Source organism: Leptopilina heterotoma, unplaced genomic scaffold (genome assembly GCF_015476425.1).
Source record: "Leptopilina heterotoma isolate Lh14 unplaced genomic scaffold, ASM1547642v1 Lhet_89, whole genome shotgun sequence".
Lineage (NCBI taxonomy): Eukaryota > Metazoa > Arthropoda > Insecta > Hymenoptera > Figitidae > Leptopilina > Leptopilina heterotoma.
The window spans coordinates 774,397-801,603 of record NW_025111192.1 but is presented as its reverse complement, the minus strand read 5'-3'; the positions used below and the strand labels follow the sequence as shown (position 1 = coordinate 801,603).

The window sequence follows — 27,207 nt, the reverse complement described above, 5'->3', positions numbered from 1 at the left end:
ATTTTCAAAAATTTTCCTCGAGTTAATGATTTTCAATATCTTTTATTTTTATATAATTTTCCAAAAGAATTCAATTATTTAAAAAAGAATTTGTTATGAAATTCTACGCAAACATTTATTTATTTTCATAAATATTAAATAATTAACATTTTCACAGGAACTGAATAATATACAAATTTTTTAATTTCTTCACAAAAATTCAATTATGTTCAAATATTTTTAAAAATTCTCGTCAAAATTTCAATTATTTTTATAAATAATAATAAAAATTTTCTTAAAAATTCAATTAATTTTCAGAAATTTTAATAAAATTCTTGACAAAATTTCAATTATTTGCAAAAATTCTTCAATGATTTTTAATATTTTTTATTTGAACAAAATTTTCCCAAAGAATTCAATTATTTAAAAAAAATTGTACACAAACATTTAATTATTTTCATAACTATATTAAAAATTTCACAGAAATTCAATTATTTACCAATTTTTTTTTCGTCAAAATTTCAATTATCTTTCTAAATAATAAAATTCTTCTCCAAAATTCAATTATTTTCAGAAATTTTAACAAAATTCTTGTCAAAATTTTAATTATTTTCAAAATTTATTCTTAAATCAATAATTAAAAATTTTTTTTAATTCACGGAAAAAATATTTCACCTGGAACAGCAAAAATTTTCTCTAGAATAAAGAAATTCTCTGAAACAACTAAAAATTTCGCTTATATAATAAAATTTACAGTTGTTCCAGATAAAATATTTTTTGAGTGTTTTATTAAAAATTTCCCAGAAAATTCAATTATTTAAAAACATTTTTTTTAATTCTATGCAAAATGTTTTTCATAAATAATAAAAATTTTTCAGGAATTCAATTATTTACCAATTTTTTTTCGTAGAAATTTCAATTGTCTTTCTAAATAATAAAATTCTTCTCCGAAATTCAATTATTTTCAGACATTTTAATAAAATTTTCTAGGAATTTAATTATTTTTGTAAATAATAAAACTCATCGCAGAATTTTAATTATGTTAAAAATTTTTTTTAAATTCTTGTTAAAATTTCAATTATCTTTAAAAATAATAAAACCCTTCTTCGAAATTAAATTATTTAAAAAAATTTTCCTCAATTCAATGATTTTCAATATCTACCATTTTAATAAATTTTTCCAAAAGAATTCAATTATTTAATAAAAATTTTGTTAAAATTCTACGCAAACATTTAATTATTTTCATAAAATAATAAAAATATCACAGAAATTCAATTATTTACAAGTTTTTTTTATAAATTTCTTCGCAAATCATTTAATTTTTTTCATAAAATAATAATTATTTTCACAGGAATTCAATTATTTACCAATTTTTTATAAATTTCTTCGCAATAATTAAATTATTTTCATAAATAATAAAATTTTTTTGAGGAATTATATAATTTTCATAAATAATAAAATTCATTGCAGAATTTCAATTATTCTTAATACAATTTTAATCGAATTTCTCGAAAAATGTAATTATTCTAAAATGCAATAAAATTCTTTATGAGAATTTAATTTTAAGAAATATTATAAATAATATATTATTCAATAAATTATCTATTTATTTTAGCATTTAAATAATTGAATTCTCATGGAATTTTTTAATAAAAATGGGCTTTAAAATGAATTTTAGTTAAAACTTTTTGAGTAATTTAATTTTTAGAACGAATTTTTAAAACGAATCATAATATTTTTAGGGTCAGACAAAAAGTCAGAATTTTGTCTGGAAATCAGTAAAAAACAAAATTAAATTTTTGTGGCAACCCTAATTAGTAAATTTTACTAATAAATTAGTAGAAATTGTTAATTATTAGTACTTTTTACGTTTGAATTAGTAAATTTTACTAATAAATGAATAAAAATGACTATCGTTTAGTAAAATTTACAAAATGTAAAAGCAAAAAGTCAGTCACAATAATAATGAAGTTAACTTTTTTATTAATTCAAATTTAGACAGTGAATAGAAGCTAAATATAAATTTATAAATAAAATGTAAACTATTAAAAGAGAAAAATTCAAGGAAAAGGAAATTTTTTTTTAAAAACTGCAAACAGTGCCTTTTATCGATTATAATCTCTCTACATAGACAATCAATATAATTTCCAGTTGAAAAAGTATGCAAAGAATCATAATCACACATTCACAATGATTCATTGTACTTTTTCACTGTCACTGGAATTTTGAAAAATGACAATTAATTTTTTTAGGAACAAATCGCGAAGGAGAGGGAGGTGAGGGGTCGAGTACAAATTCACGTTTGGTACGAGGGAGAAAGAAAAGAACTGGTGGTTTCTGTTTTGGCAGCAGACAATCTTTGTACAAGAGAAGACACAGGTCATGGAACAATGCCTGAAGCTTATGCTAAATTATCCTTGGTTCCAGCTTGGTGAGCTTTCTTATAAAATATGTATTTGAAAATAATCTCACTGTCTGTCTCTCTCTCATCTTCATTTACATCATTCAATGTTACATTCTCTCTCTTGAATGTTATGTAAAATCAATTTCGTTCGTTTATTGAAGTTGATCACCATCATCGTGATTGTCACCGACCAACATCATCATCATCCTCCATCTTCAATGTTCAATAGTAATTATTGATATATTTTGTATCAATTTATAAATCTAATTGCATGACTTCATTATTATCATCATAATCATGAATTTAAAGGAATACTAAAAATTCGTTAATTTGAACAGAAAATTTTATTTTCATTTATTTTTAGAAAAAATAAATGAAAATAAAATTTTCTGTTCGAATTAACGAATTTTTTTCTACTCTCTAAATTTATTTTCCCTGAAATTAGCGACGAAAAATATTATTTGCGGTTTTTAGAGACAAAAATGTCACTAAATTCACCTCTTTATTCACCTTGGGAATTAAAAATAATTCCAGAGTAATTTTTTAACCTGAAACCATAGAAAAAATTATTTTATAATTTATACTTTTCGATTTTGTAAAATAAATATTTTGTCGCTTAGCGTCGACGCTAACTTCAGGGATTTCTAAATTTGAATTAGTGAAAAGTCGTCCACTAATTCAAGTCAGTAAAAATTTCTACTAATTGTTAGTAAAATTTTACCACTTCAATTTGTAGTTTTTTATTTACTTCAATTGGTAGTTTTTTTTGTACTTCAATTTGTAGTATTTTTTACTAAAGTTCCAGTAAGAAGTTAATAACAATTAGTGGAAATTTTGACTAACTTGAATTAGAGTAGACTTTTCACTAAATTAAGATTTAGAGAGTAATTTAAAAAGACACAATTATTTTTCTATAAATATTAAATAATTATTTATTATTAATACACTGAGAAAACAATATAATATATTGTTTGATTCAAATATTATTTGAATTAAACATAATTGTCTTTGTTATGTCAACCAAAAATTATTTTTGAATTAAACATTATTATTAATTATTATTATTATTATTATTATTATTATTATTATTATATTATTATTATTATTATTATTATTATATTATTATTATTATTATTATTATTATTATTATTATTATTATTATTATTATTATTATTATTATTATTATTATTATTATTATTATTATTATTATTATTATTATTATTATTATTATTATTATTATTATTATTATTATTATTATTATTATTATTATTATTATTATTATTATTATTATTATTTTGATTCAATAAAAATGAATTTTAATCCAATTACAAAATATGTTTAATTCAAACATATTTTTTTGATTGGCTACTTATTTTTCAATTTAAAAAAAAAAATTTTTTCACAGTGTATTAAAACACTAATTTACTTTTTCTTTGTTTAATTTAATAATGAAAATTTCCTCTTTCAATGAATTTCAATGAAAAATTCCCTCGTATTGAATGAAAATGTTCATGTAGTAAAAAATCATGGTTTACACGGTATACATTAAAGCAAAGTCGTAAACTAAAGAGTGAATTTACTGAGAGTTTTTAACTAAATGTAGAACTAATGTAACTTGATCACTCTCAGTGGAGACCACAGCTCGTTAAAAACAGACATTGCGGAAGCCGATCACAATCCAATCTGGAACGCAACCTTGAACTTTACGGGAATCTCCGGTGAGAAATTGATGGATCGAACGATCGAGGTTAATCTCTGGGACAGACTTCCAGAAGGAGAGGATGTCTTCCTTGGGGAGTGCAGCGTAGACTTGCAAAATGCTTTCGAAACTGATAGAGCTGTTTGGTTAGTAATTTTATTTGACATTTTTCAAGTTCCTCGAGGCAAATAATTTTAAACACATTTCCAAAATATTGGGAATATTACCAAACTTCAAATTGTGGAGAAAAAATACTTTTTACAAACCAAGTTTTTATATCATCATACTATTTATATTTCATACGATATATAATTCTCTGTGAGATGTTTCTCTATTATTCAAAACTAATTTTGTAAAAATTGCGACAAATATTTTTAAACATAATTCCCAAAATGAAAATAATAACCAAATTTAAAATTGTGGAAAAAAACAAAATTATAAATAATAAATAAATAAATAAATAAATAAATAAATAAATAAATAAATAAGTAAATAAATTATAAATAATCTATTTTAATAATTAATTATCGAAAGCTACGCAATCGATAATTAATTTTAATTAAAGTATCAAAATGTAAAATTTATTTCAATTCAATTTAAAAAAAAAATATTATTAATTCGATTTATTCCTAATAATTAGCAATTAGTCAATTTTTTATTTTACGGGCATTCAACTATCGTTAAAAAATTTTAATTACAATAGAATTAAAAATTATAATGATTTTAATGCAAAAGCTTTTTGAAATTCAACAATTTCTAAAAATTACAACTCTAATAATTCAATTATTTTATTATTTAAATTCAATTTTTCTTTAACTTTTTAATAAAATTATTCAAAACTTTAATAATTATTTAGAAAAAAAATTAAATTAATAAATTTTTAAAATAAATAATTAAATATTATTATAGTTTTACAACAAATATAATTTTCAAAAATTTCAATTCAAAAGTCTTATGAAATTCAATTACTTCTAAAAATTCATACAATAACGCTTCTAATATTCAATTACTGTCTAAAATATTAACTGAAATTCATTTTTAATTCAATTCTTTTTAAAAAGATATAGGAGAATTCAATTATTTTAACAAAAAAAAATAATTAAAAATAATTGATTATTTCTTAAATTCTTATAAAGAATTCTTAAAGAATTTTATCAAAAAATTTTATCAATTTTTTAAAATCATCGATTTCTTTCAAAGAATTAAAAAAAAAATTTTTAAATAATTACATTTTACAAAGAAAAAAATTTCCTATTAAAACCTATTGAAATCCTGCGAATAATTTTACTTTTCATAAAAATAATTGAATTCTTGCAACGAATTTTTTATTAGGAATAATTCTTTTAAATTAAATTCCTTTAAAAAATTTTATTACTTGCACATTGAATTCTTGCGAAGAATTTTATTTAAATTTTTGAAAGCAATTTAATTTTTTTAAGCATTCTATTATGAAAAATTCATTAAATAATTTAATTCTTTAGAGGAGTTTAATTACTATTGTATTGAAAATAATAACTTAATTCTTGTAAACAATTTCATTTAAATTTTTGAAAATAATTAAATATCATCAAAGAATTTTATTAAAATTTAAAAGAATAATTGAATTATTTGAAATAATCTAATTATAATTGAATGAGAAATAATTGAATTCTTGTGATGGATTTTATTATTTATGGAAATAATTAATTTTTTTTTATTATTTTAAAATTATTAAGAGCCAGTTTCACCAACTTTCGATTAAAAGTTAATTAATGATTAAAGACAGTTTAAAGACTTCTGATTGGTTAATTGAGGATTTATTCATTGATTAACTTTTAATCGTTGTTGGTGAAATCGGCCCTTAAAGTTTTATTGTAAATAATTAAATTCTTATAAACAAATTTTATCAAAATTTTTGAAAATCATTCATTTCTTTCAAAGAATTTTATTAAAGTATTTCAAATAATTGAATTCCTGCTCTATAAATTTGAATTAGTAAAAATTTTTAATAAAGTTTCACTTATTTTTAATTACTGTAGTTATTACTAATAACTAGTAATCACTACTAATTTACTAGTAAAATCTAATAATTCAAAAGCAAAAAGTAAGTCTCTAATTCAATTGTATTTATGAAAATAATAGAATTTTTGCGAAGAATTTTATGATAATTTTTTTTTTAATTATGTTTTTAATTATTAATTTTGAGTAATTTTATTAAAGTAATAGATATTGAAAATAAATTTCAGCGAAGAATTTCATTATTTGTAGAAAAATAATTCAAATTCATGCTAGAAATTTGCTTGAAATTTTTGAGAATAATTTGTATATTTTAACTATTATCGGATTTAAATTAGTGAAAAGTTTCAATAAATAAAAAATAATTAGATTTTCGTGTCTTAAAAAAAAGCATTGAAATAGTAGCAAATTGTAAAAAAAATGTAGTAAATAGTTGGTTTTAGTAGAAGAGTGAAAAGCCTGATTAATTGCACTAATCTACTAATTAATAGCATTCTTTCTTGTCGCCAAAAAAAAAGGTTCTCGTCTCACTAATTCAACTTCCGTTGGTAGTTAAGGCAAAAGTAGTTCAACTAATCACCTATTTTCAATACATTATTTAATATTATTTATAATATTATAATAAAAATTATAATATTATTTAAAATATTAATTCAACATTATATTACTTTTTATACTCGTCCATTAATCAAAATTAGTAAAAATTTTCCCTAGTTTCGCAGTCTCTTTTTACTACATTAGACTAAAACTTTACAAAAACTTACACTGGAAAAAAAATTATTTGATTCAAATAACCCATTAAATTATTAAATAAATATTTACTTGAATCAAATAATATTTATTGAAGTCAATTAAATGGTATTTGAACCAATAATTTCAGTATTAGAAACAAATATGAATTGAACCAATTAATTGACTCCAATAAATATTATTTGCTTCAATTAAATATTTAATTGATAATAGTCCAGTAATCAGTTATTTGAATCAAATAAATTTTTTTTTCCAGTGCACTAAAACTGAATTTAATAAAAAAGAAAAATAAAATAAAAAAATTGCAGGTATCGTTTGGAGGATCCGCGGGGAATTCGAATGGGCAATTCACGTTCACCACGTGGATCATTGTGCACAGAATTAGTTCAAAGATTGATAAGAAGAGAAATGCAACAGAGAAGCTACAGCGATGACACGCACAGCGAAAGTGGAAGTCCCGAACCGTGCTATCTACATCCGGATCATGCACTTTATGCAAATTCCAGACGAGGTTCAAGCCAATCAGAACAACTTGAATTTGAACCCTACGAATTAAATAAGGATTACAGTCGATCTTTGCCAGGAAGTCGTAGAAGTAGTTTTCAGAGTCAACAAGGAGGAGGAGGAGGAGGAACTGACAGCAAACGTAAAAACTTACGAATATTCTATTTCACTTATATAATATTTTAAAGGACAACTTTCATTATTTTCACAAGCATTCCTCTATTATATTTTCTTTTTATTTAAAAAGACAACTCAATAAACTCTATGGCGAAAAAAGAGGAGAAATTTGGCATCCCTTTAGGTATTGAAGACCAACTTTATTGGAAATCTTAAAATAGTTGAGTGAAGGACGAGAAAGCGACTCTCCTTCAATTCTCTCTATTTTGCTTGAAAAACTTATTCGTTTCGCCCTGAGAATACTATTCTACTTTCAGAAAGACTTTGGAGTCACCAGCTTTAAGTTAAAGCGAATTCAAAGATTTTTTTTTTTTTATAAATTCAAGTAAAAGAAGAATATTTATACTTCAAATACTTATAATTTATACTTGAAAATAAAAAATATTTATCACTTTATTCTATCTTCGTATTCCGGAACAAATTTTTTATAGAATCAATTACTATTATCAGTATTATCACTTTTGATACAATTACACCTTTCAAATTGAAAGCAAAAAAGGGCTTTAAAAAAGGACAACTTTCTTTACACTCGGGGGAGAGAATTTAGAATTTTACGTTCAATTAATGTAAATAAAATACAAATTGACACCATATATAAACATAAATATAGTAGATCTATCGAAAGGGAGAGAAACGGTTGGATAGAAATACCCGCTCTAAATAAAAAGAACAGACATTTAAATCAGGGGGAATTACTAAAACAAAATAGTAATTTTGTGTTTCTGTTGCAAGGAATAAATCGACAATTTTCTTTTCCTTTTTTGCCGAAATTTAACACAAAACAAAATTGTTCTTTTTTTTCTTTTCCTCTTTTAACTTAAAATAAAATTTACCAGTTTTCGACTATATCATTCAAATAAAGTGCTGTTCCTTTCCTGCTAATAAACTATAAAAAAATTTATTTGATTCCAATAACCGATTACATTATCAAATAAAAATTTTTCTTGAATCAAATAAACTGTATTTGAATGAATTATTTTAGTATTTAAAGAAAATAAGTGAATAATTAATTATAATAATTAATTTAATTGATTCAAGTAAATAATTATTTGATAATAGACGGTTATTTGAATCAAATGAATTTTTTTCAGTGTTGTCTAAATTTATGTTTTCACCAAAAAATTTAATTTTGTTTTCTCGATCAAAATTAAAAACATTTTAAATTAGGTTTAAATTTTAATTCATTTATTTATTATTTTTAAGGATTTACTTATATTTATCTCATCTATTTTTGTTTCCAAATTACTTGCCTCTCTTTTTCTTTCCCTAAAAAATGTTTACTCTCTAAAAATTTCTCTTTAAAAATGTTTAAAAATGTTTGTTTTTTAAAAAATATAGAAATTCTTTAAAATTGATTTTAGGTGAAATATGATTGCAAAAGGGAATATTAAAAATGTAATAATATAGAAAGTTATAAAAAAAACATTTTTCAGTAAACTTACAGTTGTTTCTCTCAGCTTGTACCTACGATCTGCATCCCAAAGTTGTTGTCGTACATTGTCAGCATCGTTGAAGCACAAAAACACTCACTCACACACTCACCTGTAAAAAGAAAAAAATTAATTTTTAAGTTTGATGTAAAAATAAAATTTTGAACGAAAACAAAATATGTTTTTGAATTTTTAGCTAAAATTTTTCTTTAAATCAATTATTTTTAATAATTTTTGTAAAAGTTTCTTGAGAATTTTCTAATCCATTTATTTACAATTCAATTATATGAAATCTTAATTATTCGGAAATTCTCCAATTAAATATATATTAGAAAATAAAAACTTTAAATAATTTCAAAAAAAAATCCGCAATTAAAGTTTCTCAAAAAAAAATTAATTCCACAGAATTGTTAGTTGAAAATATGAAAAATTTAAATTTCCAAAGATTTTAATCTGAAATCTTTTCAAAATTCAATTATTTCTAAAAATTTACGCTCTAATGCTTTTCATATTCAATTATTATTTAAAATTTTAACTGAAATTCATTTCTAAATCAATTTTTATGAGAAAATTTCACGAGAATTCAATTATTTAAATACAAAAATAAATAATTTATTAAACAATTGAATGTTTCATAAAATTTAATTCTCATAAAGAATTTTATCAACAAAATTTTTAAACAATTGAATTCTTTTGACGAATTTTATTAAATGTTTTAGAATAATTTTATTTTTTGAGAAATTCGCTTAAAATTGTTTTAAAAATAATTGGAAAATAGTTAAATCCCTGTTAAAAATTCTATTATTTATGAAAATAATGAAATTATTGCGAAGAAATTTATAAAAAATTTGAAATAATTGAATTCCTTGTTAAAATTTTATTATTTTATGAATGTAATTAAATGTTTGCGCAGAATTTTATTAAAAATTTTTTAAATAATTGAATTCTTTTGGAAAATTTTATTAAAATTTTTAAAAATAATTGAATTCTTTCGGAAAATTTTATTAAAATTTTTTTAAATAATTGAATTTTTTTGGAAAATTTTATTAAAATAGTAGAGATATTGAAAAATATTAAATTAAGGTTTTAATTTGAAATTTTAGATTGAAAATAAATTAAATTAAAATTAAATTTAATTTAATTTAAATTTAATTAAATTTTTAATTGAAAAATCATTGAATTAAGGAAAAATTTTGAAAGTAATTGAAATTTTGTCAAAAATTTCAACAAAATTTCTGAAAATAATTGAATTTCGGAGAAGAATTATTTTATTATTTATACCGATAATTGAAATTCTGATGAGTATTTTTAAAGTTGTTGAACGTATTTGAATTTTTGCGAAGAATTTTATTACTTTTGAAAATAATTGAATTTCTGTAATTATTTGTAACTTCTCCAAAATTCAATTTTTTTAGTATTTTTAACTAAAATTCTTTTACAAATTTCCAATTAAAGTTCATTCAAAATTGAAATCTCAAACAGTTTTAAATTAAAACCTTTTAAAGTTCATCTATTTATCAAAATTGTTAACCCAACTCTATAAAATTCAATTAATTTTCAAATATTTAAGTAAAATTATTAAATATTATTTAAATATTATTAATTAAATATTATTTTCATTAAATAATTTGAGTAATAATTTCATGATAGTTCTTCAAAATTTGAGTTTTTTAAAAAGAAATTATTGTCAGAATTCAGAAATAGAAAAAATTGAAGGTTTTGTATTAGAATTCGTGGTAATTTCATAGTTTATGAGGCAAACAAAAAAGACAACAAAATTCAGAAATTTCTTATGAATTCTAAAAGTTTAATTTTTCCAGTACTTTTTAATGAAAATTCCTGATTTTTCCCTGATTTCCCTGACCAATTCTACTTTTTCTGACTTTTCCCTGAATTTCCCGGCCTGTGGCAATCCTGAACAAGTAAAATTTTAATTTCATAAAGAAAATAAATTCTTTTGTTTCGTATAGTAAAATAACGAACGTTCAAAAACAACTATTTCGATAATTTCTGTCTAAAATTAAAAAATATTAACAACAATAATAATAATAATAATAAAAATAATAATAATTTGCAGGAGGAAGTATAGGCGAATCGGAAATGCCAGTTTACTATAATAGAGAACGTCGTCGCAGTTCAGTAGCACGTTACGCTCGGGATCCAAAGGAAATCCTCGAAGGACTCAAGTCTTTGCAATCAGGCAAAAGCGAATTGGGAAGGACGTTGAGTCTCACCGCGGACAAGAGACGAAGCAGCAGTGAGTAATTTCATATCAACAGCTTCATTTGCCATCATTGTACTAATCTTCGTCCCAAAATCCATTTCTGCTCACTCCCATATTTCTCCTCTTTCTCTAAAATTCTATATAATAATCAATCAGCCACGCATTATTGTTTCTCACAAGCATCCTTTTTGGCAGGGTCGCCTAACGATCCTCCAAAAAAAAAAAAAAAAAAAAATGAAAACGTTTTGTGTCACATGTTATCAGTATTTGAAGCATTGCTTGCATCTCACACTTTTTCACTCCTCTCAATGTGTATTCGTCTAATGTTTCTCTATTTGTCCTCGTCTATACAATTTAGTTCTTTTCTCTCTTCTTTTTATCTAGTTCATAAAATTTTTATTCTTTTTTTTTCTTTCAAAAATCTATTTCTTTCGAAAACTTATTTCAATTTATTTCTTTCGAAATATTTTCTTTTCTTTTTTCTTTCGTATTTTTGTACACATGCATTTTTCTAGTTTTCTTTTTTTATTTTTTGTATGCGTGTTCCATTTGCGCGCTTTGACCGAGCGAACGTCAGTAAATATTTATAAACTAAAACTTTAATATTTTTAATATCAAATAACAGGCGTTTTATTTACAGAAAAAATGTGGATGAAAATTAATTTTATAATAGATTTGATAAACTTGATAAAATTGATAACAGATAATTGACAATTGACTGAAAGGAATTTATGATCCAGGACCGAAGCATCATTTCTTTATCATATTTGTTGCTATAAGTGTTTTATTCATCATCCTCGTTAAATATTGTGTTTATTTAAACGAATTTTAACGATGAGCTTCACATTATATTTGAAAACAGTGTTTCTCGTTTTCTGATTGTGTCTTTCATTAAAAAAAAAAAAAAAAATACATGCTTTCACGTGTGTGAAAATATTATAATGTACTTTTTTGTCATTAATATTATATATTTACATATGGAAATTGATAATATATGTTATAAATTTGTTGACTTGCCATGGCATTAGCACGCTTGGGCATTTGCACATTTAATCGTGCACGTGAGACATTGATGCTATCGAGTCATCATCCTGGTTGAAACGTATATGACGTATCATACACGTTCTATTCTGTCTCTTCTGCTATCTCTATTCCTCATGAGCGTTCATAAGCATCCAAACTTCCGGCAATGCTATCCATCATTCATATACGATAGCGATATAACCAATATTATAGATTTTATCAAATATCCTCGTATTTTTATTCGAGATGAATTATTAATATATATATTTTTTTCGAGTAAAAAATATGTATTTTCTACACACTAAGAAAAATATATTTTTTTTTTATTTACCCATATATGCAAATAATAAAGTGCGAAAATTGATTTTTAAAAAATGGAAAATCAATATTTTCAAGCAATTTGCATGCGAATCAAATGTCTATGAAATTTACAATTCCACAATTTAACCCACAGTCATGAATTTTGTCTAAATTTCTAACACGCGATGATTCAATAATAAATTCATGTATGGATGTGTATAAATTGCAAATGGTGGTTTTAAATAGTCCGCTTATATTAGTGGAGAAAAGTTTTTTTAATCACTTTCACGGAAAAAAGAAAATTGTTATAATTATAGAAAACAGTAATTTTATATTTAAGAGGAAAAATCATCTTCTTGTTTCACCAAAGTCAAAGCAACATTTATGGATGAGTCGAAAAAAAATACTTTTATATTTACCTTTGGTGAAATACTTTTCCAGGCAAATTTTTGTCTCAAAAAATTTCTACAATGTTTCTTGATCGGAAATTAAAGAAACAAAAATTTAGTAAGCAAAAAATATTATTGGCAAATTATTTTACGAGGCTTTTTTTACTATTTATTAGTAAAGTTTACTAATTCAAAAGCAAAGAGTCATTCACTAATTCAAATTAGTAAATATTTTTACTAATTCAAATTTAGAGAGAATGTAGAATATTTCTATATAAACTTTGTTGGTTGATAATTAAGAATAAGTAATGAATAATTTACAATTTATTTTAATGATAAATAATTTAAACGTAATTTTAATTTATTTTAAATTAATTAACAATAAACAAAATTTTTGCGATCAACAAATTTTGATCATTCAAAAGATCGAAATATCTTCAGAAATATTTTCGGAAATTACTGAATTAAGAAAAGACTTAAACTACATTTTTAAGGATTTCAAGAAAATGATTCAAAATCTTTCATAAAAATTATTTTTAAATATAAAATATAAATATAGAATTATTTTTATAGTTATTTTTTGAGAGAAAATCAATGGTCAGAAAATATTCTGACCCTTTTTGAATTTTGGTTTTTCTTAAAAATTTATAGATTTTAAAATCCATTTGTAATTTTGTAGAAAATGTTTTTGTATCTAGAAAAGAATTGCCAAATAAAAAAATCGATCTTTACAATTTTTAAAGCATTTTTTGAAAAAAAAAGAACATTGATTTTAGATTAAAAATGCTAAAAAATATCATTGTTAGGTACACAATTTTTTATATAGAAATTCATTTGTTTATTTTTCTAACTAGTTTTAAATCATAATTTTTTAAAAATTATTTCATATTTTTTATTTTCAAAAATTATGATTTGAAATTAGTTAAAAAAATAATCTAGTAAATTTCCATATTAAAAAAATTGAATAACAATGATATTTTTTAGCATTTTCAACCTAAAAACAATTTTTTTTTTAAATGTTTCAAAAATTGAGCTCCCGGATCAAAGAAGGGCACATAACCCATTTGAATTACATTGGTTATGTGCCCTTCTTTGATCCGGCAGCTCAATTGTAAAAATAAATTTTTTCATTCAGTAATTTTTTTATATAGATGCAAAAACATATTTTCAACAAAATTACAGATGGATTTTAAAATCTATTAATTTTTTAGTAAAATAAAAATCCAAAAAGATTATTGCAATATAAAAATTCAAGTTGAAGAAAAAATAAATAAATTTCTTTTATTTAAACGATTAGAACATGTTTTGATGTTTCAATGTCAAAAATATTAAATGAACATTTAAATCCACTTATCCAAACGTTCAAATGAAAGAAATTATTTATTTCTTCTTCAAATTAATATTTTATTACAATAATTTTTCATACAATTTTTTTTATGTGTTTTATAAATAATTATTCAGGAATTCAATTATCTACAAATTTGATATCGTCTTCGCAATAATTCAATTATTTTCCTTAATAAAAAAAATTCTTTTTACAAATTCAATTATTTTCATAAATAACAAAAAATTTCAAAGGAATTAAATTATTTTCAAATTTTTTTAAATTTCTTCGCAATAATTCAATTATTTTCATAAATAACAAAAATTTTTAAAGGAATTCAATTACTTTCAAATTTTTACAAATTTCTTCGCAACAATTTAATTATTTTCATAAATAATAAAACTCATTGCAGAATTTCAATTATTTAAAAAAAAATGTTAATCGTATTCCTCGAAAAATGTAATTATTATTAAAAATTATATTGAAAAATATAAAATAAATTATATTGAATTTTTGTAGAATTTTCTAATAAAAATTTATTTTAAAATGAATTTCAATTAAAATTTTATATAGTAATTGAATATTAAAAGCATTATAATGGGAATTTTAAGAAATAATTGAATTTAGAAAAGGTTAATTATTATAAAAAAGTTTTTGAGGGATAAAATAAATTTCTCCACTTGAGAACGCCAAGGTCGCCACTAGATGGCGAAGAAATTTGATTTTATCAACCGACTTGCCATCTAGCGGTGATCTTGGCGTTCACAGGTGGAGTTTGTCAATATTCGTAATTCTGTAATTATTTATAATCAAATTTAGAGACTTTGTCAAATTATATAAACAGATTTCAATTTTAAATTTACTTTCCTTTTCTCGATATTTTTATCCCCTTCAATTTTTTCAGAGTCTTAGAAATAATTTCTTCACTTTAAAATTGATATTTAAAATCTCGTCTTAAGAAAGAATTTGATGTACAGTCAAAACAAAAGTTAGTTCAATATCATAATTTCGTAATTTAAAAGAAAAAGACAAATTAAATTTTAAATTCGTTTTAGTGGGTAGGCGAAGAATTTAATTTTGAACATTTGCATTTGAATAAAAATTACAATTTCCTGTCAATAAGAAACATTTGTTAGATTTTAGGTTATGTTACTTAAATAATTTATTATTGACAAAAAAGTATAATTTGTATTCAAATATAATTTCAAATTATTCAAAATGTAGAAAATTAAATTCCTTACGCTCCTACAGAAAAGAATTTAAAACTTATTGTGACATTTTCTTTTAAAATACGAAATTATGACAATGGACTAACTTTTGTTCCGATTGTCTGTCAGATTCTTCCTTAAGAAATTAATTAGTGACTTTTTAACGAAATAAGTAATTTATTGAAAAAAAATAGCAGCTAAATAGTAAGTTGTGTGTGGTGAAAAGTGTCGCGTGAGTCCGAGTAAAAATATTTTTTTTCAAGAACAAATGAAAATTGTTATTAACAAAAACAATTCCCCTTTTTCCATGCACCATTTATATTTTTCTTAGTGTACATAGAAAAAATAAAAAATTCACAGAAAAATGATACCTTCTATAGTAAATATAAATGTGTGGATAGTATTTTACCGGAAGTGCATTGACCACATTGCCTGACGTGTCTGCATACATATTTACAATCTATATCTAAAGTCAATTGTATAACTCTCTCGATCAACAAGAACAACACAAATGAAACGCAATCAAAACAAAAACAACAAGAAAATTGTTGTCGATCCTTAATCGACATCTATATATCTCGACTTCCGGCTGGTCAGCACCAGTTTTCTCTCTTTGTGTTCTCTGTGCGTCGTTGTGAGCTTTGTCGTTAACAAAAATCAAAAAAAAAAAAAAAGAGGTACTTTTGTCAAAAAGCGATAAGAAGTTTTCATATATTTGTTTATATCCATCATGTTTGTTTTTTCTCTCTTTTCCAACAAATGCAAATAAACGCCCGTTTAACTGCCCGTTCGCTCGGTCGAAATGCAATATGATCGATCTGCCACCACCAACTGTCAACTGTCACGACCACCTACCACCGTCACCAACAAATAGCGGACCATCGTGTCCTGGCGCGATCAGGAGAGTCCGTAGTCCCAACAGTTCTTGTGTGGCAGTGCGAACCTGTGTCTCCGAGGACCGCTAAATCGGCCTCCTTCCCTCTACCACACGCCACACCACCCCGATAGATTACACTGGCAAGCCACTGTCAACCACCGTTTCCGGCCGCTCTGGTAAGATTTATTACTCCTTTTGCACTTTTCAACTTGCTCCTTTTTCTTTTTTTTAATTTTTTAATTTTTATTTATTTTCTATTTTTTTTTTGTTTTTGTTTTTATTATTATTACCAAAAAAACGCACGAAATTTCCAGCTGGCGCTTCATATATTACCAAAAAAAAAAGGGTTCCGAAAAGCTAGAGTTGATAATTCCTTCTGCAAAATTGTAAAATAAAAATTGGACGCAGGATGATTTCATAATGATCACTGTCTTGAATTTTTTGTGCAAATAGAATTTTACCTGACAGAAAATATCTTTAACCAAAATTTCATTTCATTTCTGCTAATTTATTGATTTTTTTCTTTTATTGATTTTTATTTAAATATTTACGAATTTTTATAAGACTCAATTTTTACATAATTATTTATATTTATTTGCGGCATAAAATGATATAACATAAATTTCATTTGACATGAATTTCATTTGACATGAAATTTATTTGACATAAACTTCATTTGACATAATTTTCATTTGACATGAAATTCATTTGACATAAACTTTATTTGACATAATTTTCATTTTACATAAAAATCACTTAGCACAAATTTCATTAGAAATAAAAAAAACTTGACACACATTTCAACTAATATAAAATAAATTTGACATAAATTTCATTTGGCACAATGTTAAATAAAAGAAACAAAAATTAAATCCCATTTATGTCAAATTAATTTTATGTAAAACGAATTTTATGTCAAATGAATTTTATGTCAAATGAAATTTGTGTCAACTGAATTTCGTGTCAAATAATCAAATTATGTCAAGTAAAATGAATTTTATGTCAAATAAAATTAATTACAAATAAATTTTATGTCAAATAAAATTAGTGTCAAAGGAATTTTGTGTCAAATGAATTTTATGTAGAATGAATTTTGTGTAAAATAAATTTTATGTCATAAAATTAATTTTATCAAATAAAATTTCTATAAATTAATTCTTACGTCAAATAAAAATTATTCTTTTTGAGTTTAATGTCAATTGAAATTAAACATAAAATAACTTGACACCCATTTGAGAACTCACATAAATTTAATTTGACATCAAATTCATTTGACATAAAATTCATTTGAAATAAATTTCATTTGGCATAATGTTAAATTATAGAAACAAAATTAAATGATTTTTCTGCGTAATGAACTTTATATCAAATGAATTTTGTGTCAATTGAATTTTATGTAACAGAAAATTTATGTCTAACGAAATTTATGTTAAATAAAATTAATTTAAAATGAATTTTATGACAAATAAAATTAATGTCAAATGAAGTCTACGACAAATAAAATTAATGTCAAATGGATTTTGTCAAATAAAATTAATTTAATATTAATTTTATGATAAATAAAATTATTGTCAAATGGATTTTACGACAAATAAAAGTATTGTCAAATGAATTTTATGTCAAAAAAAAAATTCATTTTGTCAAATGAAATTTCTGTCAAGTGATTTTAAAGTCAAATGAAAATTATGCTATTTAAGTTTTATGTCAAGTGAAATTAATAACAGTTTTTCTAAAGACCTCAAATTTAAACAAAAATCGAATCAAAAATCAAATAAATTTAATTAGACATCAAATTTATTTAACATAAACTTTATTTGATATAAATTTCAGTTGGTATAATGTTAAGTAAAAGAAAGAAAATTAAATGACATTTATTTTAAATAAAATTAATATCAAATGAATTTTATGTCAAATAAAATTAATTTTTAATGAATTTTGTGTCAAATAAATGTTATATCAAATAAAATCAATGTCAAATAAATTTTATATCTAATAAAATTTATGTCAAATACATTGTATGTCAAATAAAATTAATTTTGACAAATTATAATTTCTGTCAAGTGATTCTTATGTCAAATGGAAATTGTGCTATTTTATTTTTTATGTCAAATGAAATTAATCACAGTTTTTCTAAAGATATATCAAATTGAGATAAAAAAAATGAATCAAAAGTGACATAAATTTAATTTGACATCAAATTCATTTGACATATTTGATATAAATTTCATTTGGCAAATGTTAACTGAAAGTAACAAAATTAAATCACTTTTATGTCAAATGGACTTTGATTTCAAGTGATTTTTGTGTCAATTAAATTTTATGTCAAATAAAATTGATGTCAAATAAATTTTATTTGACATAAAATTAATTTCAAATGAATTTTAAATCAAATAAAATTAATGTCAAATGAATTTTATGCAAAATAAAATTAACTTTCTCAAATGAAATTTCTGTCAAGTGATTCTTATGACAAGTGGAAATTATGCTATTTGAGTTTTATGTCAAAAGAAATTTGTTCTAGTTTTTCTAAGGATATCAAATTGAGTCAAAAAACGAATTAAAAATGTTGCGAAGCAACGTTTTGATTCATTTTTGGACTCAATTTGATATCCTTAAAAAAACTGTGACGTTAAATGGTTTCATTTGAGGAGCCTTGTCACAGAAATTAAATTTATCAAATGAAAGTTCGATTATGTAAAAATTGTGAAGATATTACAAAAATCCATTTGAATAAAATTCAATAAAAGAAAAAATGAATAAAAATTCTTAGAAACAAAATTTCGTTTGGAGAAAACTTCCGTCAGGTAAAATTCTACCAAAAACTGAAGACCAAGATCATTACGAAATCATCACTTATCCCTAAAAATCGCTTTCTTGTAATGTATTGAAACTATTTGAAATATTGAGTTTGCAATTATATTGTGTGCTTCATATATTAATGCTTTCAGAGTTTTTTGAAAATACCTAAATAGCTGTACAATATATACATTTATATAAATTGGCTAAATTGTTTGCATAACAATTATTTACTATATAAGTACATGATCAAATTACATGGTTGTTCTTAAAATTTGTCAATCTATTGTTTCCAATAGGAGTGAATATTCGAGTCAAGAGTCGTAATAGTTCTATTGATTTTCGCAAGTTATTCTGAAGTGCCTTTTTTCACCTATTGGAGTTTATGCATCTTAGAGCAATACTGCATTCGCTTATCTTGCTCTTGCTAATATTAAACCTCGCCAGTAGGCTACCGCAGAAGTTATTTACGCCACTTTTGCTGCCTGTGGTAACTTGGGAAAGAGTAAGTTATTAGTCATTTTAAAAAACGAACAAATTTGAAAAAAATAAAACTTATTTTCTTTTGAAAAAAGAATAATCCAAGTCAGGTAGATGTTTGAAAAAAAAATTACTAGTTGCTAGTCTTGGAAATATTTCAAAGTTCATGCTTATTTGCGATACTTGAACGATTTTAATTATTAAACCTGCCAAGAAATCTGTAAGTTTTCAAAACTTGCAGACCAAGCTTGCTGCAAGTACATAGCAAAATTTTCTCATAACTGCATACAGGTTTCGCACTCGATAATAAATTTGAAAAAGTAGAAAAAAGTAGCTTTAAGACTGAAAAAAGTAGCAAAAAGTAACTTTAAGTTATAAAAAAATTAGTAAAAAAGTAGCTAATAAAAATTAAATTTGACAACTTAAAAAACTCGTTTTAGACGATTTACAAAAATCTCAAAAATTCGATTCTGCATTTTATTTCCTTGTTTTTTTTCTAATTTTCATCAAAAATATTTACGTTTCTTCTTATATTCCTAATAACTTCATTACTAAATTTTTTACCAAAATTCGATAATATTCTTAATTTTTATTTAGAATTCTTAAAAATACGATTATATTTAAAAATAATTTTTAAAAGCAGAAAAAAAACTTCTTTAAAAAATATTTTTAATAATTACTATATAAAATATTTTGATAATTTCACAAATTCTAAAAATTACAACTGTACTTCAAAACAACTGTAACAACAATTACAACAGTACTTAAAAATTCAATAATTTTTTTTCTTAAAGTTTTTAATTAATATTATTCAAAACTTTTATTATTTTTTAAGAAAATAATAAATTATTAGTTTCATTTTAAATAAAAATTTAAACACACTGAGAAAACAACATAGTTTTGGATTAAAGAAAATTTTCTCAGTGTAATATTACAGTCTCATAAGAATTAAAATTTTCAAAGATTTCAATATTCTAATAATATTCAATTATTATCTAGAATATTTTAAATAAAAATTTATTTTTAAATCAATTATTATTAAAAATTATCGCAGAATTTCAATTATTTAAATATACAAATAAATTATTTATTAAATAATTGAATGTTTCTTAAAATTGAATTCTTATAAAGAATTTGATGAAAATTTTTTTTGAATAATTGAACTTTTTTGAAGAAATTTAATAAAATTAAAAAAAAATAATTACAGTTTTCGAGGAATTCGATTAAAATTGTATTAAAAAAAATTAAAATTCTGCTATAATTTTTATTATTTATAAAAATAATTAAATTTCATAAAATTTAATTCTTTTTTTTATTTCTCTGATTTTTTTCTAATATTCATCAAAACTAATCATGTTTAAAAAAATAATAAATTAATAATTTTGTTTTTAAATAAAAATTTAAATATTTTTACAGTTTTACAAGAATAAAAATTTTCAAAGATTTCAATTTAAAAATCTTTTGAAATTTCGAATTTTCAGTTATTAACTAAAATGTAAACTTAAAATTTATTTTTAAATCAATTATTATAAAAAAAGTTCTATGAGAATTCAATTATTTAAATATGAAAATAAATAATTTATCAAATAATTGAATGTTTCTTAAAATTGAATTTTTATAAAGAATTTGATAAAAATTTTTTAAAATAATTGAATTCTTTCGAAGAATTTAAAAAAAACTTTGAAAATAATTGAAATCTTCGGGGAATTCAGTTAAAATTGTAAAAAAAAATAATTGAATTTCTGCTAAGAATTTTATTAAAATTTCATTCAAAATTATTGAATTTCCCAGAAGAATTTCAATATTTATGAGAATTATTTAATTCTTACAAATTTTTTCGACAATTTTTTAATTAAAATTTGATTGAAAATAATTTAATTCTTAAATAGAATTCTATTAAAACTTTTAAAAATATTTAAAAAGAAGAATTTTATTGAAATTTTATTCAAAATAATTGAATTCTCGAGAAGATTTCGATTCTTGAATTGAATTGAAATAATTGAATTCCACGAAGAATTTTAAAAAAAATTTTTTAAATAATTGGATTCTGGAAGAAATTAATTTTTTTTTTTTATTTCCCATTTTTAGAAGGAATTCCATTAAAATTGCATTAAAAATAATTTAAATTCTGTGATGAGTTTTATTTTTATTATTTATAAAAATAATTGAATCCCTGTAAAAAAAAAATTTATTATTTATGAAAATAATGGAATTATTGCTAAGAAATTAGGAAAAAATTTGTAAATAATTAAATTTCTAGGAAATTTTTATTTTTTTAAAAATAATTGAAATTTTGACGGGAATTTAAAAAAAATTTTGAACATAATTGAATATCTGCGAAGAATTTAAAAAAAATTTTGTTAAATAATTGCTTTTTTCTAAAAAATTTAATGAAAATTTTATTTTTAATAATTGAATTCCTGTTAAAATTTTAATATTTACGAAAATATTTGAATTTCAAAAAAGTTTTAAATATAATTGAATCGTTGCTGAGAATTTTATTAAAATTTTTAAGAATAATTTTTTTATTACAACTTCAGTAAATTTAAAGTTGTGCAAATTCTCGAAAGAGAATAGAAAAAAAAATATCGATATTTTTTTTATTATTGTATTTTATTTTATTTTTTATCGATCTTTTAGTGTCACAAATAAAAAAAAAGTATCCAAAAAGTAACAAATCGTAAATAAAACTATGAGTAAATTTTTATACTTGTCGCAAGCTTGCAGGTTCATAATTATATCATAATTAAATTCCTCTTCAATAACACCGTTTTCCTACTAAAAAAAAAACTATTGGTAAACAAACTGATAAAAATCTAAAACTTTATTTTCGTTTAATTACAAATTCTAAAAATCAAACGTAAATTGTTTCTTTCAAAATAAATAAAGCGATTCAATGGTCCATTAAATTTTTCCTTTTTTCTTTTTCTTTTTTTTCAAAAGTCCATACATAGGTAATAGTTATTTTTCTTACCAAATATTCAATCACATTTAAAACTTTTCACAAAGCTATACCATCATTTAATGAACCTGATGTGCAATGAATCGAAAATGCCGAACCAATGAAGTGAAAATGTCAATATCGACAAACGTTTGTTAAATATTTCATTTCGCGTGAATAAATCAGACAAAAAATATGTGTGCGTATGTAATAATAAAATAAAAAATTCATATTCAAATTCGTTCGTTACGCTTGATCTTAAAAAAATTAATTTCTTATAATTCTCTGCGTCTACATTGAAAAAATTTTTTTAATCAATTTATTCATCTCCACATAAGAAAATATAATGAAAAACAAAAAAAAATCTCATGTACGCATTTATTATGTTTAATTACAATACATATTTAATTGTTCCATTTTAATACTATTTCTTGTAATTTTTTTTTCAATTGAAAATTTCCTTTTTTTTCAATGTTACAGACAATATTAGTAAAATAAAACTATTATAGTATATATATATGTTTCTGTATTTCTTATTTCTGCTGAAATATAATGTAAAAGTTTTATTTGCTTATTTTTGATGTGAAAGGTATATTTAGGTAAATAAAGTGAAATGTTACTTTCTAGTGTAGTAGTTAAGTAAAGTTGTTAAATAGATAATTAGAAGTATGTAGTTTTCTTAGTAGATATTTCAATTTTTTTTCTCGATATTCTTATAGATTCTGTAAAGCTTTACTCTATTCTTCTAACTTTTAATCCTCTCAAACTTTAAATCCCTCGTCTGTCCTGACCTATCTGCAAAATCTACTTTAAATTTACCTGTGATATTAATTATTACTATACTAAGAATTTATGTAGATTAAGCGCTTTTTTTCATAGAAAATGTAAACATTTAAGGTAATTTATATTGTGTCAAGTGTTCGTATTTAGTCAGAATAAAAAAAAATTTACACACAATTTTAAGCTAAAGTAACATGTTTAATTTTTTTTCTGCTTGCAATTTATTAAAAGTATTACAATTCAAAATAGAAAAAACATTACAAACTCAGCATACTTTGATTTTTCAAACAACACTTTTTATATACTTCCAAGTAAAAAATTTTAAAATTATAAACAAAATTTCAGAACTAAAAAATTATATTTTTAATTATAAAATTCTGTAGAAATTTACTAGAATGGTTCTAAGTAAAATCTACAAAAAGTGGATAAAGTAACGTTTATTAACGTTAATAAATATTTTATTAATAAATAAATTAATTAACATTAATATTAATTAATCAATATTTTATTAATAAATATTTTTCGAAACAAATTTTTATAAACTTTTGTATAAAAACTTAAAAACATATTTTAATAATGTTTCATAATCAATAATTTATCGTACAATGATTCGGTAGAGTTATTCTAGAAAAATTCTACAAAACTTTTCCATCTGTGAATTTTAATATTTTATGGAAATTAATAATTTTTCTATTATATAAAATTCTCTTGATTTTATAAATTTATTTTATAAATAGTTAGCATATATTCAACGTACTGATTTGTTTTTTCCTTCTTTTTTTAAACTCAGAGATATACTATTTTAGGTATTTCCACATTTAGTTTACTCATCTGGAATATATCTGGTAAATAAAAATAAATAATTAAAAATTTACGTTCACCTCTCGAAATAGTGTGATGAGGTAAATAATTTATTCAGCGAACGAGAGTTTTGAGATGTTGGGAGCTATTTTAAAATTTCACCTGTGAGAAATAAAAGCAGTGAAAATAAAGAAAAACTGGTGATAACATAAACTTTGCCTTTCGTAATCGACTGATTTTATTAATAAATTTACTCAATAAATCGCAGGGTCTGGGCGGGGTGAGCGCAAAGAAAGTGTCGTGGAACTGCCAGAAAAGCTGTTTGACCTTAACTATGATTCTGATGACGATGAACGATGGAGGTAAATTTTTAATTCGTTTTTCATTTTTTTTAAATACAATTAAAAATAATTAATTCGAAATCTTTTAGTAATAGGAATGCCAATTTTTAGTCAGACAGGTCATTTTAAATTTCTTGACGTTATTACTACTGTTATTAATAATGATCTACAAAATTTAAACGAACAAATAAACGAACAACTAAACGAATAATTTTACTTAAATATTTCAAAATTAATTTAATTCTAAAAAAAGTTACGTTTACAATTTTTATAAATAGATGAACTTTATAAAATTTCAATTTTTAATACATTTCATTAGAGAAATTTTAAAGAACTTAGATTTTTGAAAAATTTTAATAATTCAAATTCTCATGAAATTAGTTAAATTTTTAAATACATTTAATTAATTATTAAAAATAATGAAGAATTTCAGTTAAAAACACTTTTAAAAAAATTAATTTTGGAGAAGTTACAAATGATTGCAGAAATTCAATTATTTTCAAAAGTAATAAACTTCTTCGCAAAAATTCAATCATGTTCAAAAATTTTTTTAAATTCTCGGCAAATTTTCAATTATCTTTTTAAAAATAAAATTCTTCTCCGAAATCCAATTATTTTCAAAAATTTTAATAAAATTCCTCTCCAAAATTCAATCATTTTCAAAAATTGTAATAAAATTCTTGTCAAAATTTCAATTATTCTCTAAAATTTTAATAAAGTTCTTGGCAAAATTTCAATTATTTTCAAAAAGTTTAATAAAATTCTTGTCAAAATTTCAATTATTCTCTAAAATTTTAATAAAGTTCTTGGCAAAATTTCAATTATTTTCAAAAAGTCTAATAAAATTCTTGTCAAAACTTCAATTATTCTCTAAAATTTTAATAAAGTTCTTGGCAAAATTTCAATTATTTTCAAAAAGTTTAATAAAATTCTTGTCAAAATTTCAATTATTCTCTAAAATTTTAATAAAGTTCTTGGCAAAATTTCAATTATTTTCAAAAAGTTTAATAAAATTCTTGTCAAAATTTCAATTATTCTCTAAAATTTTAATTCTTGGCAAAATTTCAATTATTTTCAAAAAGTTTAATAAAATTCTTGGCAAAATTTCAATTCTTTTCAAGAATTTTCGACAATTCAATGATTTTGAATATTTACTGTTCTAATCAAATTTTCCAAAAGAATTCAATTATTTAAGAATTTTTCAATAAAATTCTACCCAAACATTTAATTTCGTTGATAAATAAAAATTTCCCAGAAATTCAATTATTTACAAATTTTTTCTAATTTTCTTAGCAATAATTCCATTATTTTCAAAAATATTAAAAAAATTCTTGTCAAAATTTCAATTATTTTCAAAAATTTTCCTGAATTTAATGATTTTCACTATTTTCTACTTTAATAAAATTTTGCAAAAGAATTAATTTATATAAAAAAAAATTTGGAGAAAATTCTACGCAAACATTTAATTCTTTCATAAATAATTAAAATTTTACAGGACTTTAATTATTTACCATTTTTTTATAAATTCTTTCGCAAAAATTGCATTATTTTCATTAATTATTAGATTTTTTACACAGATTCAATTATTTTCATATATAATAAATAAATAAAATTCTTTTCATTAATTCAATTATTTTCATTAATAATAAAACTCGTCGCAGAATTTGAATTATTTTTAATACAATTTTAATCAAATTCCTATAAAATTGAATTATTTTTAAAAATTTTAATTAAATTTCTTAAAAGAATTCTATTATTTGGAAAAATTTTAATTAAATTCTACGCAAACATTAAATTTTTTTCATAAATAAAAACATCACAGAAATTTAATTATTTACAAATTTTTTCTAAATTTCTTAGCAATTCCATTATTTTCATAAATAATAAAATTTTAATAGGTATTCAATTATTTTCATTAAAAATTAGACTCTTCGGAGAATTCCAATTATTTTTAATAAAATTTTAATCAAATTCCTCGAAGAATTTAATTATTTTTAAAAATGTGATTAAACTTCGTCGATAGAATTCAATTACCTATTTAAAAATTATTTGATAAACTTCTTTATGAGAATTCAATTTTAAGAAACATTCAATTATTCAATAAACTATTAATTTTTGTATTTAAATAATTGAATTCTCGTATAATTTTCTAATAAAAATTGATTTAAAAATGAATTTGATTCAAAATTAAATTTGTGTGTCAAAATTAAAAAGTTTTTGAAAGAGAAAATGGTTGTTTAGTTTCTTCACTTGAGAACGCCAAGATCGCCACCAGGTGGCGAGGACCTTTTCGATATTTTTATCGTCTTCAATTTTTTTAGAGTCTTAGAAATAATTTCTTCACTATGAAATTGATATTTAAAATCTATTTTTAAGAAATAGTAAACCATTAGTGTCTTTTTTAACGAAATAAGTTTGATTAGCAACTTATTTATTAAAATAGTAGCTAAATAGTTGTATATGGTGAAAAAACTGTCAAAAAGTATCAACAGTCACGCGAGTTCGAGACCTGGGAGTAAAAATAAATAAATTACGTTCACTATGAAAGTTCAAACCTTTAGGATCATTTAATAACAGTGGTAATAAAATTTTTAACGTGTACAATAAATTTTTAAAAATTATAGAAACAATGGGAAATTAGGACCAGGACAAGTACCACCAAAAGGAGGAAGACTGTCGGGTAATATTTCTTTTAAAACTATTTTTCAAATTCTCTCCAATTATGCCCATCATACTGTATGAAACTAAATTTACCAAAGTTTTTGTCGTTGGAAAAGGAAAGAAT

The 27,207-nt window shown here is 21.8% G+C and overlaps 1 protein-coding gene across 8 annotated transcripts in view; it reads left to right on the top strand.

Moving 5' to 3' along the window:
- Positions 1 to 27,207, top strand: part of LOC122511654 (regulating synaptic membrane exocytosis protein 2) — a 192,339-nt gene that overhangs the window by 160,396 nt on the left and 4,736 nt on the right. For 2 of the 8 annotated variants that reach the window (XM_043627047.1, XM_043627046.1), the window contains exons 15-20: positions 2,232 to 2,410; positions 4,013 to 4,228; positions 7,136 to 7,473; positions 11,016 to 11,195; positions 24,350 to 24,443; positions 27,047 to 27,102. In XM_043627047.1, coding sequence (XP_043482982.1) covers positions 2,232 to 2,410; positions 4,013 to 4,228; positions 7,136 to 7,473; positions 11,016 to 11,195; positions 24,350 to 24,443; positions 27,047 to 27,102 — 1,063 coding nt within the window. Of the gene's footprint in view, positions 1 to 2,231; positions 2,411 to 4,012; positions 4,229 to 7,135; positions 7,474 to 11,015; positions 11,196 to 11,802; positions 13,018 to 16,280; positions 16,460 to 19,378; positions 19,585 to 24,349; positions 24,444 to 27,046; positions 27,103 to 27,207 lie in introns of those variants that run through there. The other 6 variants (XR_006302544.1, XR_006302542.1, XR_006302543.1 and 3 more) reach the window with 6 other exon arrangements.